This window comes from Thunnus maccoyii, chromosome 16 (genome assembly GCF_910596095.1).
Source record: "Thunnus maccoyii chromosome 16, fThuMac1.1, whole genome shotgun sequence".
NCBI lineage: Eukaryota > Metazoa > Chordata > Actinopteri > Scombriformes > Scombridae > Thunnus > Thunnus maccoyii.
The window spans coordinates 15539861-15558979 of NC_056548.1; the positions used below are offsets into that span (position 1 = coordinate 15539861).

The window sequence follows — 19119 nt, forward strand, 5'->3', positions numbered from 1 at the left end:
ACTCCCTGTGTGAAAGTGGAGATATGCAGATATCTGATTACGGGGGTAGAGGCTTCTAGCTGCAGTGACAGCTGTGCCGCAGTGATAGGTGGGCGACACAGCAATGTTAACGTGTGATTGTATGCCAACAGGCAATATTGCCCAAAAGTTAAACTGCAGCCAACTTTTCCACGCTGCCAACTGGTTGGTGGTTTTCACGCTGGCCAAAAGATCTGAGTGGTTCAACTCTAACAGAAAATAAATGCATTTTTAACAACTTTCGGAAGACTAGTCGCTTGAGTTGTTTATATTATAGATGTAGGTTATAGCATGTCTCTGTGGCTCAGCTGTCCATCCTCTACCTCCTGTCTCAGAGTTTCCAACCAGCTGTGCGTTGTGGAGGAGCAGTGTGTGCGGGGCAGAGGAGGGCCGGCCTCCAGGGAGGCTTGGAGTGGCCACTCCACGACCAGCCTGGAAGGCACTCGGGCAGCCGTGGTGCCTTTGTCTCCCAGTCCAATCTGGCCACCTCATCTCTTCCATCCATCCATCTCTCCCAGTGCTTCCTGTCTGCCTGTGTGCCTGCTGCAGCCTCTCACGTTACAATAGAGCCAGGCCTCGATGGCTGTTGCTCAGAGAGCAGAGAGAGTCCCATCTGGACCACGGGAGAGACCGAGGAGAGGCGGGAGGTGGACAGCAACTGACCAGAGGATTTTAGTGAAGGCCAAAAACTGGTTCAATCAAAGTTACTTTCTACCTTGATGCAGTAGTTCACATTTCACTCAAAAAGAGAAATGCTAGCTTTGTGATGTTTCAGGCACAGCTTTCAATGATCATAAAATGTACACAATAACTCTGAGACTACTCACAGATACGTGACCTTCATTATTCCACATTAATTACATTGTGAATGATAAAACACAGTTTACACAACTTTTTAGTTGGATTTTTGGCAACTGCATCAGAACTGAAACAATTAGTCAATTAATCCATGCAACTACTCTATGATTCATTTATCATTTCAGTCAATTATCAAGCAAAAATGTCAAACCATTATCTGGTTCTAGCATCTCATGTGTGAGAATTTTCTGCTCGTCTTCATTATATATGATAGTAAACTGTGGCTACTTTGGGCTCTGCGAAATTATAAGGGCCATTTTTCATTATTCTTTGACATTTTAAAGACAAAGCTATTCACTGATGTAAAACTAAACAGCAGATTAATATATCATGAAAATAAATTATTAGTTAGTTGTAACCCTGAAGTGCATTGCAAGCCCTTTAACACCACTTTATATGATATAAAGATTTTGCCAGATTTTATAGACACTAGTGTTGTTTTAGCTGATGATGTTCACCCAGTGGAGATCACAGTTCAACCCCTCCTGCTGTATTTACTCCGGGTGGCACCACATCACTGCTGTTTGGGGGTGTATAATAGCAAACCACGCCTCACAGGGTCGACGCTGCTACAAGAGTCGCTGCGCCACCGTGATGTGTACACTCTTCCACGCGACGGGCGCGTGGATGGAGAGCTGAGCGCGAGACTTTTCACCACTGTGGGACGTGAAGAGCAAAAAAAATAATAATTAAAGACTGTTCGTGAACCGGATGGTGCTCGTGTTGCCTCGAAGGACACGGAGCGTGAAACGAGTGGGATTCAATGTGTATAGGTGCGCGGTTTGTACGTGTAGGCTGGAAATATAAATATAAATCAAGATAGTTCGTGAAAAAAACAAGTAGACTGTAGCTATTTAATTCTTAATGGGACTTTAATAATGTCGGTGGTTCCACCTCAGGTTTAAAGTGACTTTATTACACTTTTTCAGGTGTTTTTTAATCTCTTGAGGGTCAATTGGTAATTTGTGACCTGTAATATTTGCATGAATTTGGCATGCGCAGTCTACTCGTCGTATCGCACAAAAATACGTTTGTAAATAACTTTCTGTGATTAAAAATAACTTTGGCACGAGGAGAAAAACGGGTGAATCATTTCAAATCAGACTAATATTTACTCAGAGAGTTGAGTGCAGCTGCAGGGAGGAGGATCAACAGTTGACCGGAGCGCAGACAGTCCGACGCCGGGGCTGCAGGGCGCACTTCAGCCGGTTGGCAGCTCCGCTTTGTTTTCTAAACCTTATCTCCTGAACCCAAACTAATAGGTTGGTGGCCGGGAAGAGAAAAAGGGATACTAGAGGTTTTATTTGAGTGAAGAATGCCTTTGAGTCACGGAGGGGCAAAAGAAAGTTTTGAGAAACTTCAAAAATGACTTGTGGTTGTCTCTCTCTCTACTTGCGCGTGAGCTCAGCATGGGAGAAGTTTGAATGTTGGGTCACAAACTTTTTTGTTTTTTTTATCAGGTTCTTGCTCCTGGAGTGTGCAAGGCATTATGGTGAATGAATAAATAAATCCACATGGCCATTCATGAGCTCTGACACCCATTTACAGAGTGAGGTTGGTCATCATGCTGCCACATCTGGAAACAAGTAGAAGATAGAGCTCTCTCTGCACAAACAACCTATTTAAATATAGATTTTAAAGATTTTGACCTCTTTTGTGAGACCTATTCATGAGTGAAAACATTTTGCAAGTTGATTTTTTCCCCCCACTAGTTTAATAAAGATCTCTTAATCCTAAACTTAAACCTTAGAGGGTTTAAAACAAATTAATTTTAATGTTTCTTTTAGAGAACAATATCTCTTATTTATATTGTGTATTTCATACATAAAATGCAGCTCATAGTACTTGTAACCAAAGGTGAGTGCTGTTTATATGCACCATGAATGGAAGATTAGGACAATAGTAAAAGGAAAGAGTTGATGAATGAGTTGATGGTGGAGAAAGTAAACTCAAATACTTAGGTAAAAGCATCAATACTGCAGTGTAAAAATACTCCATTACAATAGCTAACAGTTCTGTATTTAAAATGACACTCAAGTTAAAGTAAACTATTGTTAAATAGGCTATTAATGGCAAAATAAAGTATTAAAAGTCAAAGTGCTCATGATGCAGAGACATTGCCACCACCATGTATGTTAATGGGGTTGACAAAATATTAGAAACACTTTTCAAGATAATGCACTCCAGTACACCACCACCACCACCACCACCCACTACCACCTCAATAATAAGGGGGGTTCCTAATAAAGTGCTCAGTGAGTTTATATTAGGCTGTATTCATTATGAATTATTATTGGTGATTCATCAAAGTGTAGCATATGTTAGTGTTGTAGTTGGTTGAGATGGACTAACCATTATATTTATAGTCCTACTGTTTGGTAGTTTAATCTGTTACAGCGCATTATATTTTAGCATTGTTTTATATGTAAAATCCCAATCTGTAACTAGATCAGTCTAATGAGTGGCTATCTCCCTCAGATTTTTAGTAAAAGTAATGAAATGGAAAAACTCAAGAATCTCCATTTTTAATTAAGAACAGCATTTGACCAGCAGCACCATCAGAGAAGAACCCGGTGTTAAAACATCCAGGCCCCCGGGTTGATCAGCTGAGAACCACCTCTGATTGACAACCCCGAAACCTCATCTCCATGGAAACCGCCTCAGCGGCGCCGCGAGGGCTGGCTCGAGGGCTGCTGTGAATGGGGTGACGTCACGGCGCCGGCGCCAGAGAGTCTGCTCCAAAGACCGAGCGAGAGGGGAGAAGAAGGAAAAGAGAAACAGGGAAGAGAGAGAGAGGGAAGAGAGAGAGGGAGAGAGGTAGGAGTGGGGCTGCTGCTGCTGCTGCTGCTGCTGGAGGTGGAGGTGCTTCGCTCGGCTCTGCACCGACGTGCTCTTGCGCCAATTCATCACCTGTCTGTCAGGCATCAGTCAGGGGCGTCGTGCGAAATTTACACAGCTGTGGGAGCGAAAGGAAGAAGGGGAGAAAATGGAAAAATCCTATTGCACCAGATGTGGACACAGACTGCAGGAGCTCCAGATTATATTAGAAATGCATAAAAAAACAAAAAAACAAAAAAAAAACACAGGATCCTCAGACAGCTGAAGGAGAAGCTGGTGAATATAACAATGACACAGATGGTGTTTTGCTGGATTTTGTCAAATAGGCTCCTACAAAACATTTCTTTGGCGTAGTGTTTCGGGACACAGAATCATCATTATGTGGATTATTGTAGGTTAGAGCAGATCTTCTCTTCACTATCTCTGCTCACAATAATCCAGAGACGATCAGCCTGCTTCTTTCTACCTGCCTCTGCAGACTGGCTTCTCCTGCTACTTGTCCATACTTGTCCACGGGATTACTCCGGTTTTTTAGGATGTTTTTTTTTCTTCTTTCAACTGTATTGTCATTGTCAAAATAAACCAAAAATATTCAAATCACAACCACTTCCTCTTTACGCGCGCTCTCTCTCTCTCCACCCCCCTCTTTTAAAAAAAAATTAGCCTATTGCGATCATTTAATCAACAAAGCCAAAAAAAAAGCACATCACAACAGTCCACAACTGCTCAATTAGTAAGTGCGGCATCAAACAGACAGACCCCCACCTCCCCTCCCACCCACCCCACCTTCAGCTGAAGAGTGAAGCGTGTAATTCCTACAAACAAATGAGTCATTCAGGAAACATGAAAGTGTCAATAGTGTTTAATCACCTCTTCACGTGCTCAAATATGAAAGCCACATTTGCAGGGCCGTGACTAAATGAACTCTGACACACAACAACTCAGGTGACAATTAACACAGAGATGCCCGGGACCTTTACAGATGCACCCGAACTAGTATTTTTCACAAAGTCCACGTTTAATCTGAGATTTGTTGCATAAAGAAAGAAATAAATTGCAATATTTATTCTCTGATTCATTATAAGCCTGTGCAATAAAAAAAATGCAGAAAGTTTTCCATCAACTCCTAATCACTTTTCTTTTCTAATCAGCACTGTTGCGCATCATCTCCAAAATACAGCAATAAGCTCCACTGTGTAGTGTGCTGCTGCTAACAGAAAATCAATAGCTTATCATAAAGTGCGTCAGTTTGCTTAATCTGATTAAATATTACCACATAAACTCAAATAGAGCCAAAAAAGTAATGCGCAAGGAACATTTTACCATGCGTAAAAACATCAAAAGCAGTTTTTTTAAAAAACATTTTTCTGGTGGAAATTGTTCTAATTTGCCACTCAAACATTTTCTTGGTGGAAGCTGTTTCAGTTTGCCACTCAGAAACTTCACACCGGTCCGGGTTTGTGTGAATTAGGAATCATCAGGCGCGCCTGAGCTTTTGGTCCCTATCATCACTGCTCTACACCTCCAAAAGCGCACATGGCAACCACATTTATTGGTAAAAGTAGAGGAAGATGAGCCATGATTGACTACAAATTATTGATTTGTCTTTAAGATAAGCTATTACACATATAAACTGAAACATTTTTTGCTTTGTCTCATAGATAAAAAAATGTGTATTGACTGCACCCCTTTTGATTTTTAAATACATTGTTTAAATACATTTCTGTTTGATCTTTACTCTACGTGACGAAACCACAAAACCCAATTTAAAGCCTTTTTGGCGCAGATATCGGCGCGTGCTCACACCTTGCCATAGTACTCAATTGACAACCATGCGAATCATTAATTTTCTTGATCAGAAACAGGTAAGGGCTTAATTTTCCAAATTGCCCACCGGAGCTGCTGAAGCGCCCTCTGGGTTCCGCCTCCAACATGCGTTGCCACTGGTAACGCGGAGGAAAAGAGGAGGGACTTGAGCCAGAGAAGCCAATAGCAGAGCGAAAAGACGTTGAGTGACACTTAGCTTCTGGCCAATCAGCGCGTTTGACCCGCCTGTGTCGCATGCCCTGCCTGCTGCCTATATAAACCACACTGACAACTTGGTAATCCAGTCTGATCGCGGGTCGTCTGGCTAAAGTAGGACTTTAAAGAAGCAAGATATCGACACAAGCAAAAAAAGAGAAAAACCCCGTCTCGCTTAACTTAACACTGACAACATGAAAGCAATAAGCCCCGTACGGTCCTTCCGGAAAAACAACGCGAATTTATCAGAGCACTCCTTGGGAATCTCTCGGAGCAAGACCCCGGTGGACGACCCGCTCAGCCTGCTGTACAACATGAACGACTGCTACTCCAAGCTGAAGGAGCTGGTGCCCAGCATCCCCCAGAACAAGAACGTCAGCAAGATGGAAATCCTGCAGCATGTCATCGACTACATCCTGGACCTGCAGATTGCGCTGGACTCCAGTGTCGCACTAACCAGCCTGCATCACCCCGCGCGGCCGGGGCAGGTTCCATCCAGGACCCCTCTGACCACCCTCAACACAGATATCAGCATCTTGTCGTTACAGGTAATTACACCGTAGCTGATCCTAACTGGAGGAGGAGGAGGAGGAGGGGGGGAGGAAACGACAGACTGGTGTGTTGTGAAAGAAATGTTGTGTGTTTTATTTGTGCGCATAGCCAGCGCGTCTTTGTAGCCTATGCGTAACTCGCACAAAATGGCTTGTTGGTAAAAGGAAAATGGCATGTTTGTGTGTGTGTGTGTGTGTGTGTGTGTGTGTGTGTGTGTGTGTGTGTGTGTGTGTTTTTCCCTTTTGTTCTGAATCAGATGAGGAAACGATTCGACCTACATAACACTGTTGCAATGCCAGACACCTCAATCTGATGCTGCGTAACGAAAAAAAAAAAACATTTGGTCTGTTTGTTTGTTTGTTTGTTTTCAGTCCCCGGAGTTGCCATCAGAGCTGATGACAGATGACAGCCGGACTCTGCATCGTTAAAGCGGTAAGTAGGCTGTCCTCATGTCTGCTGCTGCATTCTGTCCAGGGCTTTTAGGCTCCGCTACAGCCTGTCTCCCAGTCTGCTGAAGCAGAATGGGCTAGAATTACCATTTACCAATCCATTTGTTCCCTGCTAATGTGACTGTCGTCTCACGTTGCTCTAAAAGGTCCCAATATGTTTTGCATGAGTATGCGCTGCAACACTGCGCGTCAGTTATGACAAGGCACAGACAGTTGGCTTGACTTGAATCCAAATTTGATCACATATGATATATATTTTTTTTTATTTAAATTGAGGCTTAAAAGAGAATCAGTTAGGAGCAGAATCACAAACAAAAAAAGACCCTTTAGGACTTAACTGTGTCAGTAAGGTGACCCAAATCGAACGATTTATCGCATTAATCGAATAATTCATCTGTAATTGCTCTGCTGTGTCCAAAGACATTTCGGTGCAGATTCATTTTTTTTATTTTTTATTTTTATTTTTGCACTGAAAATAAAATGGAAGCTCCAGGCTGCTCAGGGTTACTGTATATAAGTAGTAGTCGTCAGGGTTGTATTATACCCTCTTGTGTCTATAATGAAGAGCATCTGCAACAGGAAAATAATGGCTGTTTGGATTACTGCTACTACGATGTCTGCACATAATTGGTACAAGAAGTGGGTAGGCGCCAGCTGAGCGGCAATTACGCTGATTCTTCCCCAGATTGTAGGCTGAAGTTGTGCGAAAAGTGTGTGTGTGCGTCCCTCCCTTCTCTCCCTCTCTCTCTCTCTGTTTCTCTCTCTCTCCCTGTGTGTGTGTGTGTGTGTGTGTGTGTGTGTGTGTGTGTGTGTACATCTGGAGCGCAGGGTTTGCTTAGTATTGGGAGTGTTTGGTTAAATGTTAAAAACTGCGGCTTCCTCCCTGGCGCCAGTCTGTCCGGATCTCTGCCCTGTTTGCATTTTCTAAAACACGCCTCTCTTTCTCAATCTTTTGCAGGTGTTTGGTCAAGACGCAAAAACACACACAGGACCTGGGGAGCAGGACTTTCCTCCCCCCCACCCCACCACCACCACCACCACCACCTCCACCCACCCATCCTCCCCCCCTTCCTCCAACCTCTGTCCTCCAGGCCTGGATTTTTCTTTTTCTTCTGACGCTGAAATCAAGAGACTTTTGCTTATTATGGGACAATCTTATGTGATGTGTTTTCTGTTTGGACACTTCATTATTATTTAACTTAAGATTTTTTTTTATTTGTGGGTCCTTTCTGGAAAATGGAAGGCACGTTATATTCCCGACAGTGGGAGGAAAAACGAGATTATTGTCACAAGGATTATTTCTCCCCTTTCACCCTTGTCCCCTCCTTGTTGAAGTCTTCGCTTTTTTTGCGAAGGTGGGAACGTGAATAGAAAAGACAACTTGGTTAGTTACTGTAAAAAGTTTAGTCTTGTCTTGTCAGAGTTGTTGGCACATGAAGGACTGGACGTTGTTTAAAAAAAAAAAAAAAAAAAGGAAAAAAAAGAAAAGTGGGGAAAAAAGTTAAATGAAAGAATGAAACCTTGTGAACTCTCGGGAGTTTATCTTGTATAGTTGCAGGAATTTGAAACTTCTGCAAAAGTGTAATGTTGTACTTAATTATTCTGAAACTTTTTATAAAAGTAAATTGTACCTTTTTTATACAAAAATAAATCAAAAACGCACATTTGAACATGTTTCTTTTGGGGGGGGAGAGGGGTGGGTGGGAGAGTTGAGAATTCAGTGTTGGGTGTCAGTGGTTTGAGAGCAGGCTGTAATCCTGACCCCAGTGGAAGACACCAAAACCAGTGCGTAAAATCAGTGTTCCAGCTGTGCGTCCAGCTGACTTTCTCCATGACTGTATGGGACATGACAGCGCTATATGAACACCGAACATCAGACGCACTTCAAAAAACAAATCCCACAACAAAGTGTCCTTATCAGACCTGCAGTATGTGACCTATAACGGTCTAAAACACAGCGTCCCCCACCACCCCACCCCCCTCCCCTTGAGGCAAACACGACCTGAGGGCGCACAGTTGCATAAAGGCTTATTTAGGGCGAACTGACTGCACTTTTACTTTCTTACACGCTATGTAAAGTAAATAGGATTAAATGGCTTAGCGTGACAGCCGCAGCCATTAAAGCAGTGGGCTGTAGGCTATGTGTTTAAAAAGAAGTAGACAATTATGGAAATTTTAAGGTGAAACAGGGGCCGTGATGCGTAACTGACTCCAAAGTAATATTCACTTCACGAGAGCTTATTTCTTAAATTCGAACTAACTTTTAATTGGTTGGGCCTATTTGTTGCTCTCTCCAAAAGTTTGACAAAACGCACTTCTCCTCAAAATAAAAAAAAAATTGGTGACCTTTTCTGTCATTTGCCAAATCAAATAGCACTGCTGTCCAAATGTTTGACCATCAGCCAGGTGAAATATAAAAAAAAAAGTATTAAGAGCACCTGGAGGCAATACATGTGCTGCTTTGGTGCCAGTAAATGTGAAGCAAGCGATGGTGTAACAATTCAGCTTAGAGGGCGACATATTGAGCCGAGGAGTCCATGACCAAAAAGATCTTTTCACGACTGCAGTGCGTAATATTCTTTAAAGGAGGCATCAACCGCAGAAAGGTGCTGTGGTGAGAGAGGCAGTGGTAGCCAGTATACTATAGGCTACTGGGTGACAGTTGACCCAGCTGTCAATCATCTCCTTTACATTACAGCATCGCTTTCCAAACGTTTTCACAACATTGACCATTAAGATATGAACCCACTTTTGATGACTTTACCCCAAGGCACCTTTATAGGATTTTTCTTGATTAAATGTGTATAATCTGTGTAAAAACTTTACCCATGAAAACTTTCACTCCACCAGTACTTTATAAAGTAAATAAATTCTGTTTATGATTTCTTTACAGTTAAATGCAAAGTACCATAGGAGCCTCCTATATGACCCCCGCAGGTACCCAAACTCCACTTTGGGAGTCACTGAGCTGAAGTTGTTAGAGTCAGTAGTTAATCTGTCAGGCAGTGTCTGTGCCACCAGCCTGCAGCACGTTTGTATGGAGAGTGCGCCATCTATCGGCCAATATGAATCCTACCAATGAAGCCCACCCCCTTGCATGTCACCCTTCTTCCTTTCTCAAATTGCTTTAGATACATCATTTAATTGTAGAGTATTTTGGTTTATTTACAGGTTAATCCCAGTCTACTCAGTGTTCACTGTAGAAACATCTGATTTTCCTGCGAGGAAGAGAAGAAAATAGAAAACACAAGACTTAATTACAAGGGTCCACATAGCCAAAAATGTTTATTGATTCACAAAACAGTTTCACAAGTAACTTTGGAAAAGACAATCACCACTTTGGAGTCTAATAGTGCATGCAAAAGCCTCTTCTATCACGGAGACTGTCAACAACAAACTGCACCACTGTCTACATTTCCAACTAGTTCAAATGTTTTAACTACCAAACATCGCACCGCACAGGACGCTTTGGAGCCGAGAGGCTTCAGTAACGTTGCTAAACTTTTTCAGTTGTAGCTACATTTTCTGAGGCAACACTTTTTTTTTTTTTGTAACATGAAACATTCCATCACTAAACACACCATTTCCATATAACAGCACCACATTCACATGAGAAAGAAATCACTGTAACTATCCAAAGAAATGGGATCACAAAAACATGTATTTGTGTATGTAATGTATTCATGAATGTATCAGATTAAGATGATTTTTTATACTAACCGAGTAACTGAAGCTTTTCATTGCTTTACCCTTGATTCACAGCAACACTTCCTACTTTTTTCTTCCCAACAGTTGAACACAGATAAACTCTACTACTTTGGCACACGTCACGACATCAACAGTACAATTACGTCAACTAACAACATTAAGAACAACATCCTACGTGAACCTTCTCAGAATAACAAACCACATATGGCTTCTTAGAGGACGCTCTCTCTCTCATCTCCCAGGCTGATGGTGCGCAGGTTCTGGTTGCGATGGACGGTGGCAGCCGTGGTGTTGGCAGTGTTGCTGCTGCCGGGGGTGACGATGACAGCTGGCGAGTCGATGATGCCGGAGGAGGAGGTGGTGGACTCTGTGCCTGTGATGTTAGCTTGTTGCTGATGGCTGTTGTTGGTGTTGGAGTTGGTGGTGGTGGTGGTGTCGCTCAGGCTGTTTGTGTTGTTGTTAAGGGTGGTGTTGCTGTCGGTGCGGTTGAGGTTGCTCACCCCGCTGGACGGCCACCCCTCGTCGGGGCTGCTGGCCATCAGGCTGGCCTCGGACGGAGCTTCGGAGCAGATGGACATGCGGGCCACTGTCGCGTCCTGCAGGCCGCTCAGGCTGCTGGGGAGGAGGCCTCTCTTCTTCACCAGGCCCTCCAGCTCCAGTTCAATCAGGCTGGGCTTCAATGCTTCTCTCCCTCTTACGGCGTCTCCTTCAGCCTCCTCCAGAGAGCGGTCCGACGAGCTGTTGCTGGAGCGCATCCCTGAGTCGGACGAGTCCTTCTTATCCAGGAGGATTTCGGTGAGGAAGCCAGGCTTGGTCAGCAGCCCACTGGGGTGGGAGGCTTTGTGGGGGGACGCGGCACCAGCTCTTGCCTCCTTGTGGAGGAGAGGTGTGGTGTTGTCAGCTTCTTCTGGGCCTGAATCTTCATCGCTGGGCAGCTTGTGGTAGCATGGCCCGGCATCTTTCTTCTTGGAGCCCGGCGTCCTGGAGGATGCCGTGCTGTGGTCCAGCTTCTCATCCTCTTCGCTGATTGGGTCTAGGAGCTGGGCATCTGTCCCTGAGGCGAAGTCTGTGGCATCACTAGTCTTGGAGCCTCTCTTGGTGAAGGACTTGCGGCTGTCTTGGTCAGCTCCCTCCTTGGCCTGGGGAATGGGAAGAGGATTCAATGAGAAGGACATGAAAATATACAGTATCCTGTGCTGTTGGCTGAGAGGCCTCTGAAGAGGGGATTCCTGTCTCTCTGTTATGTGCCAAGAGAAACAAAGACTATAAGCCAATAATTAAGAAATGCAAGAAGCAGTGATCTCCCCTTTCCCAGCATAGAATAAGACTCTTAACATTGGACAGGCCAGAGAATTTACAACATTTAAAAACACAAGTTTTAGATCGACACAACATACAGGCTAACCTCAGAGCTGTGTCTACACAAGTATGGCAACAGTAAATTAAACCACATAGGGTTTTTTTTTTCCCCGTTTACTGACAGTGGGAGCTTCTACTCTGATTTGACTAAACTATTTATGCTGTTAGTGATGCAGTGATAAAAACTCAACAGTTAACTCATGACTGTCCACTCACCCCTTTTTCCTCTGAGCTGCCAGCCTGGAGGAATTGTCCGGGGTGGGGCTGCACGGGCCTCTCTCCCCCACTGCCGGACATCTCCACTTGGGCCATCTGTGCGATGTACTCCTTGTAGGCATCACGATACTCAGCCTGCTGCTTGTCTGTCAGTTTGCAGATGTCATTAGAGGATTCCTGGGAGTTGAGGCTGGACATGCTCGAGGTGCGGAGATTTGTCACCTGACAAGATGAGAAAAAAAGTTAGATCGGTGTTCGTGTGCATCCACTGTGAGTTTGTTTATGAATATGTTCATTTTGTAGGTAACTGCAGAGCGAGACTGCTGTAGGATAGAGTGCACGACACCTGAATGTAATTAACGTGACTATGTGGCAGTTACAATAGGGTTTTTAAAAATAAAGTTCCATATTTACATTAGTAACGGATGAAACATTCAGAATATGAGAACAGGATACGCTGAAAAAGTTACTGGCAAAGACAGCAGGCGGAGTGGCAATGAAAGCTGTGGTGTTTTCAGTGTTGGATGATTTGAATTTGAAACAGATCACAAAGTGAGATCATATAAAATAGAAGCGGAGCCAGCTGTCTACGTGTGAGTGTTGCTCGTTTCTCAGAGATTTTGCAAATTGGGAATAGGGAAGGTGAAAATAACAAACAGGGGGCCCCTTGGCACCTTTTGGTGCGCTGCAGTCTGTGTGTGCGTGTGTATTTTTAATTCTGCCCTGATCTTTTCTTGCTCAAAACCACATTAATGTCACCAGCACACTGGCTAAATGTGTGCTTGGTGCAGAGGACATGTGGCCGTGTGACAGTTTTGGGTATGTAACTTTGCGATACGCAAATTATACGCTTACACCATCAATTTTTATACCTCTTATCTGTTTTACGTGTAAATGTGGGCGAGTAAAATGTGCATGCGTACAGAACGTCTATCTGATCATATCTGCTGTTGTGGTACATTTACACTGAGCTCCTGACAGAATGACTGACCGGCCAGTGTGAGTGGTTGATGTATCTTGGAGCCTCTTCCAGCCCTGCTCCACTGAGCTCTTCGAAGCTGAGGTTGAGGCTGAAGGCCCCCCCTTCATGCTGGACTCCCCCTGAGCGTCTGCTGGGCTCCCCGTGGTGCACGCTGCTGCCCTGCTCGCTAGTAGCTCGGGACTCATCCTGAAGCAGAGCCTGGCTTTCAGCATGTCTTTGTTCCATCACCTGGGAAAAGACATTGCGATTCAATATTTCAGATCAGTCATTTGACTTTTAAGAAACAGAGTCAATGGTAAAGAAGTTTTTTTTTTAAAGTCTGTGGCAAACAAAACAAGTATGTTAGACAGCAACAACATCATGTGCTTGTGAGAGGAGAATAGTGAGCTGTTCCTTAAGTGGAGCTACTCAGCTGTCCACTCCTGCCCGACAATAACCTCCCTTCATCCAGATATCAGTCAGCCATCTTGAACCAGATGGCTGTGCTGGCTCCGTCCTGGCAGAACAACACTGGTTACATGGAGCCGTGATGCCAGTGCACTTTCCAGCTGCTCCTGCATGAGCTCTGCATCAGATGTCCGGTAAAACACGACCAATCGGGGGCTCTGGTTTGGTATTAGGAACACAGACTGACATCTGACGAAGTGGAGCCGACTACACGTGTTAGTGATTTCAGCCCCGGCTCAGCCTACTGGACTCCAGGCTGACTGACTAGTGCGCTTCTCGTAATACGGATTATAAAATCTCCTGTTCCAATATCTCAGCGCAGCACAAGATGTTGTATTACAATTTGCTGTCTTGCTTCTTTTTGGAATAAACAAGAGCTAACGTATATCAACAGGAGGGCCCTGGCAGAGCTGAGTGTCTGCAAAGTATCACAGTGAAGAGCATGTATGCTAATGTAAATCTGTTTCAAGCATTTACTCTAAAGTAAAGTATGTGGTTGTTACTGTTGTTTGTGGACAGATGTTTTTTTTTTTTAAATCTTTTTTGTCTATAGGTAGCACACTTATTCTGAGTTAATAATCCATTATATACAAGATTACAGCTTAATATTAAAGCGGGCTGTCAGACTAATAAAGTTTAAAGTCTCACCATTCCCCTGAAGAGCTGCCAGTCGCCAAAGTTCATCTCCATCTCTTTCTTCAGCTCATCAAGGTTGCACTGAGACAGCACCCGTCCGTTTATATTAGCCTGCAATAGACAAGGAAGGGACTGAATGGTTTGTTCAGCGATTGATTGATTGATTGACTGACATGTCTGTGAAGATTCTCAGTCATCCAGGTCATTGTTATCTAAGGAGGGTTGAATCGAGGACAAGCGGACTTTGTTGTACATACTTGAAGACGTTTCGTCTCTCATCCGAGGGCCTTCTTCAGTTCTAACTGACTTGGCGGGTAGTCCCAGGTGTTTAAACTCTTTGTTAGTGCTCCTGGCAGTTTTAATGATGGTCGTTAAAGAGTCGTTGGAGTCACCCGAGGCCAAGTGTAAACGACAATTGTTGGAGTTGTCACATGAGGCCAAATGTGAATGGTTGTTAAGTCTCCTGGGAGGGGATGAAAGAACAGCATTGTAGGTGGCGGATAAGTGGTGTCGCAGACCTCCTCCTCTGTTGAGGGATGGTTTCTCTGCTTTGACGTAGAAAGCCTCCTTCACTCTTCTTGTTAAATCTTCTTCTCAGGAGATTTTACAACTATTCACATCAGGTCTCACGTGACAACTCCAACTACTGTTTTACATTTGGCCTCAGGTGACTCCAACGACTCTTGTTACAACAGCCAGGAGCACTAACGAACCAAGTGGTATCGATGACCTTGTTAATGACCCCACGGAGGTTAAATACCTGGCAGTCAGTTAGAACTGAGGAAGCCCTTTGGATGAGAGGCGAAAAGTCTTCAAGTATCTAGAACGATGTCCACTTGTCCTCGATTCAACCCTCCTTGGATATTTATTGACATGTGCAAAGTTGGATTAGGCAAAAACAAAAAACAATTACAACACAATCAAGTGGGGACGCAGTGAAGAGCAAAAAAAGTTACACAAGAACGCAGGTCAAGTACTTTGAAATGAAAAGTATCATGAAACCATTGAAAAAAAATATTTTCTGCTAAAGTAAGTAACTCATTATATTTAGCAGAGACTACATGGATAACATTTTTGAACGTACCTTCTTGACGGTGGAGGTATACTGAGACAGCATGTTGGGGTCGATTCCATCAATCTGTTTGAGACGCTCACACACTGCATCTGTGTTCATAGAGCTGAGCAGGACCGCAGGAGAGCCCTACACACACACACACACACACACACACACACACACACACACACACACACACACATATGTACAATTAGAACATAAAACAACATATTCAGGGATTTTTTTGTGAGTTACGGTTACCAAAGGCAAACTGCGCACTCTGTTAGAGTAACTCGTCACTCCCACCACGTTGATTAGGGCAAATCGAGCAACAATTCCTGACAAAGAGACGTGCAGACCTGTTACTGTGAAGCACACAGAGGTGCAAAACCACAATCCCACGCAGTAATTCTCTCTATCAGTCACACAGTGTAAGTGTAAAAGTAAACAAAGCTGCCACTCTATCCAAATACACTGTTACCTGCTCTTATTCTTTTTCTCAGTGTATATATAAGCACGTTAAGTGTGTGCACAACACTTAAGGGATGGAGTCTGTAAGTCTGTGAGGCGCAGCTGAGCCGAGCGGCCGTTGTGGAGCAGCTACGAGGCTTGATGTGACTAATACCAACTGCCTGTTGATGCTGTTCAAGGCCTCACAGACAGCCAACATGCTACCCGCTGGCACAAAAACTAAACAAACCTCTTCATCCCACTCCCCTCCCTTTCTTCACTCACCCCTCTCCTCTCTGGGTCTGCTAGTCTTTGTGAACCCTAGCTCTCGTTCTTTTCTTCCTTCCTTCCCTCCCTCCCTTCCTTCCTTCCTTCCTTTTGCATTCCTTCCCTCGCTGACCTCCTACTTTCTTTTCCATCACTCTTGTTCCTCTCTCCCCCATCTTTTCTTCCTGCTCCCTCCCTCTCTCCCTCCCTCCCTCGTCATCTCTGCTCTCCCCGGCTATTAACACCATTAAGACATGGCTTCAGACTAAGCCCCCCGGCTTTGTTTCTGGTTTCGAGGGAGAAGAGTGTAGAGCTTAATTGGACTCTGAGTGGTTGTTAGACAAAAAAGAATAAGCAGCGCAAACAATACAGTACACAATAGTAGGTGCCAACTTTCTGTCGTGGTGGGCAAAAGGATAAAGACTGGCACTCCGGGAGTTTAACTACTGTTCATGTCCACATAATGCAGGTTTTACTCTGGAATGAAACTACATTAGTGTATCTACTCAACTACTTCATACACACTGAGACCGAAAGTTCACTTCTAAGTGATAATATCTCTTTCTACAGCATGCTTGGAAGCAATGAATCAGTGTGTTAGCGTTAGAGATGAGGTGGAAGATGGAGAGGGGGTTGGAGGCAGAGATGAAAGTAGCCATGAAACCAATAAGTGTACCTGCTTTAATTTGTAAGGCAGCGCCTTTAAATGCTTGATAAGGAGACAAAAAGAAGCAGACGGACAAATAGTCAGACAAAAATACACACAGACATTTATAGCGGTATAAAGCCGCAGAACCTGTGAAAAAAAAAAAAAAAGGCGGGTGGGGTGTGGGGGCAGAAAATGCAGACAGACAAGCAGAAGAACACAAGCGCATTTTGAACTCATCATCAGGGGACAGGAGAGACACTGACTACAGGGCAGACAGACATTTATCTGTCTCGCAGCAGGGGAGGGGACGGCTCCTTTGCAGCAGCTCGCCAGCCACGTTAGCCTGAAAAAGACGAGGCTATTGGAAGTAGAATTATTACACAAGGAGATTTTGTTTTCACTGGAGTCAGCCGGCTTTTAGAGTCATAATCTGCAGACAGAACGGATTGTGGACGAGACACACACAGACACAAAAACCGAGTGAGAGAATGAGACATCTCTCACTCTAAGCAAGAAAAAAAAAAAAAAGCAGAAGTTTCAATTCAGGGCAGGCCTTGAATACGACGCTTCGATTCAGACGTCGAGCGTGTGTTCCAAGAACGTGAGCGAAAGCGCAAATGTCTGCGGCTGTGTCTGCGTTCACGCGTATGTGTGTGTTTGTGTGTGAACCCTCCCAGTGTGTGTGATAAGACTGTAATTACAGCTGGGCTGAGCTCAGGGCTGGGCAGAAGGATGGGGAAGAGGAAACAGAGCTCTGTGAGGGAGGAAGCGTCTTGGTAAGGAGATAAGCTTTACCAGCGCTGGGCTCATTGTCAGTATGTGTGCTTGTGTGTGTGTGTGTGTGTGTGTGTGTGTGTGTGTGTGTGTTGCCAGCCCCCAACAGTTGCTCTGATGATAATCCCGGCAGCCCGAGGAATCCATACTCACACTTATATCAGCTAGGCAATTACACTGAGCTAGGCCTGCTTACATATCCAAAGAGTCACACGCAAATGAGCCAGTGTGCACACACGTCCACATTCACACATTTGCAGAAATACAGGCGCATGTGAATGCTACACAAAGAGATCAAGTGTGAACCAGAAAGGGATAAGATGGGCTAATGTACATAGAACAGCCAGAATGGGATGAAACTGAAGAAATTTATACTGCAGAGGAGAGGAGACAAAAGAGCAGGAGGGAGATATGAAGAATGAAAAAGCTTATAACATTTAAGAAAGTGATGAAGGTATAAAGGAAAGGAGGAAGATATAGAGCAAAAAAAAAAAGATACAGAAATACAGAGAGAGAAGTGAGATGGCGAGAAGGAACATTTCATTAATCTATATTTAAATCTTTCATACAGCTCCTTTAAACGCTTGCTGGCAGTGCCCTGATAAGTGGCTTTGTGGAGCAGAAATCTGAGTAGCGTTATCATTAAATTGTTCTAATAGAAGCTGCTCTCTCTTGAAATGTGTGAATGTCTGGGTGTAGAGATTCAGGTTCGTTTCAGTGCGACTCCATGCATTCCTGAGTTGGGTTAACAACACTTTTATGTCCATTTTAAAGAGAGTGTGATGTGTTAACTCTGCCATGCTACTTTACATATGCTATAGTTTGTGCTAACCAGCTTTAGTGGTCGTAGTCATACCGGATGCAGCTTTAAGTATATATTGTAGTAGCAGGTGTTATAGTGAGCAGTGGGTGTGATAGTCTATATTTGTTCTCTCAGCTTTTGTAAAAACCACAGCCGTGAATTAAATAGTGACAAATGAGTCAATGTGCATGCAACAACTGCAAGTTTCCATGCATCAAGGGTCTGCAAAAATACAGGCGTGCATTTTTAACATGCTTATGTTACGACTTAACATAAAAAAATGCATTTAAAATCATTGGTTAAAACGTCAGCCAAATAAGTAGGGACTAGCTACATATTAGCAAATCCCTAATGCTACACAACTGCGACTGCATGTATATGTGTGCAGTGTATGCACTCATATGCCTTTTCATGTTAATCAGGTTACCATGGTGGGGTCAGAGAGACAGGAGGGGAGGCCTTCTCTGGCATCCTCTGCAATAACATCCTGACATGGGCACAGAATGGAGACAAAGGTTGTGTAGAGAGAAAGGCTGAAGTGGGTTGAGTTAACCGGCCGCTTTATTTATGGAATAACTTTCCAGTTCTTTACTCTGGGTCTGGACATAGCAACAGCGGTTGGGCAAAGGGGCTGTTGCGACACTAAATTCGTCAGGCGATAATGGAAAGTTTAATGATAATACATGACATCACAATGAGGAGAAGAGAACTGCAGGATGAAGGGAGAAAACGATGGAGGAATGAGGAAGAAAAAGAAAGTGTTGAAAAAAGAAAAGAAGGTCAGGCTTTGTGGTGAGATATATGTTCATGTGGTAGGTTGACACAATGGACCTGATAGCATACTTAACAACCTAAACAATTAAATTTAGAAAATGTATAATAAAAATGGAACAATCCATCTCTTAACTCATATTATCAGACTAATTCATATGAAGGAAATGACAGTTTCAATTTTTTGGCTATTTTTTTTAACAGGAGACAGAGCAGAGCAATAACGATTATTTCAGATTTAAGTCATCAATCAAATCACACATTGTT

General features: G+C 43.8%; 2 protein-coding genes across 3 annotated transcripts in view; one reads left to right on the top strand and one right to left on the bottom strand.

Annotated features, from left to right (window-relative positions):
* The first annotated feature begins 5806 nt into the window (after window positions 1-5806).
* id2a (inhibitor of DNA binding 2a) lies at window positions 5807-7737 on the top strand. Its single transcript, XM_042436737.1, has 3 exons — window positions 5807-6284; window positions 6660-6720; window positions 7696-7737. The coding sequence occupies exons 1-2, from the start codon at window positions 5931-5933 to the stop codon at window positions 6714-6716; spliced, it is 411 nt and encodes a 136-aa protein (XP_042292671.1). The 5' UTR covers window positions 5807-5930; the 3' UTR covers window positions 6717-6720; window positions 7696-7737.
* A 2257-nt stretch (window positions 7738-9994) lies between these two features.
* The window catches only part of kidins220a (kinase D-interacting substrate 220a), a 47474-nt gene continuing 38349 nt past the window's right edge, over window positions 9995-19119 (bottom strand). For both annotated transcript variants that reach the window (XM_042388159.1, XM_042388160.1), the window contains exons 27-31: window positions 15170-15286; window positions 14098-14196; window positions 13012-13230; window positions 12021-12242; window positions 9995-11584 (exon numbers count right to left, since the gene is read on the bottom strand). In XM_042388159.1, the coding sequence (XP_042244093.1) occupies window positions 10658-11584; window positions 12021-12242; window positions 13012-13230; window positions 14098-14196; window positions 15170-15286 (1584 nt within the window). In that variant the 3' untranslated portion in view covers window positions 9995-10657. The remainder of the gene's footprint in view (window positions 11585-12020; window positions 12243-13011; window positions 13231-14097; window positions 14197-15169; window positions 15287-19119) is intronic.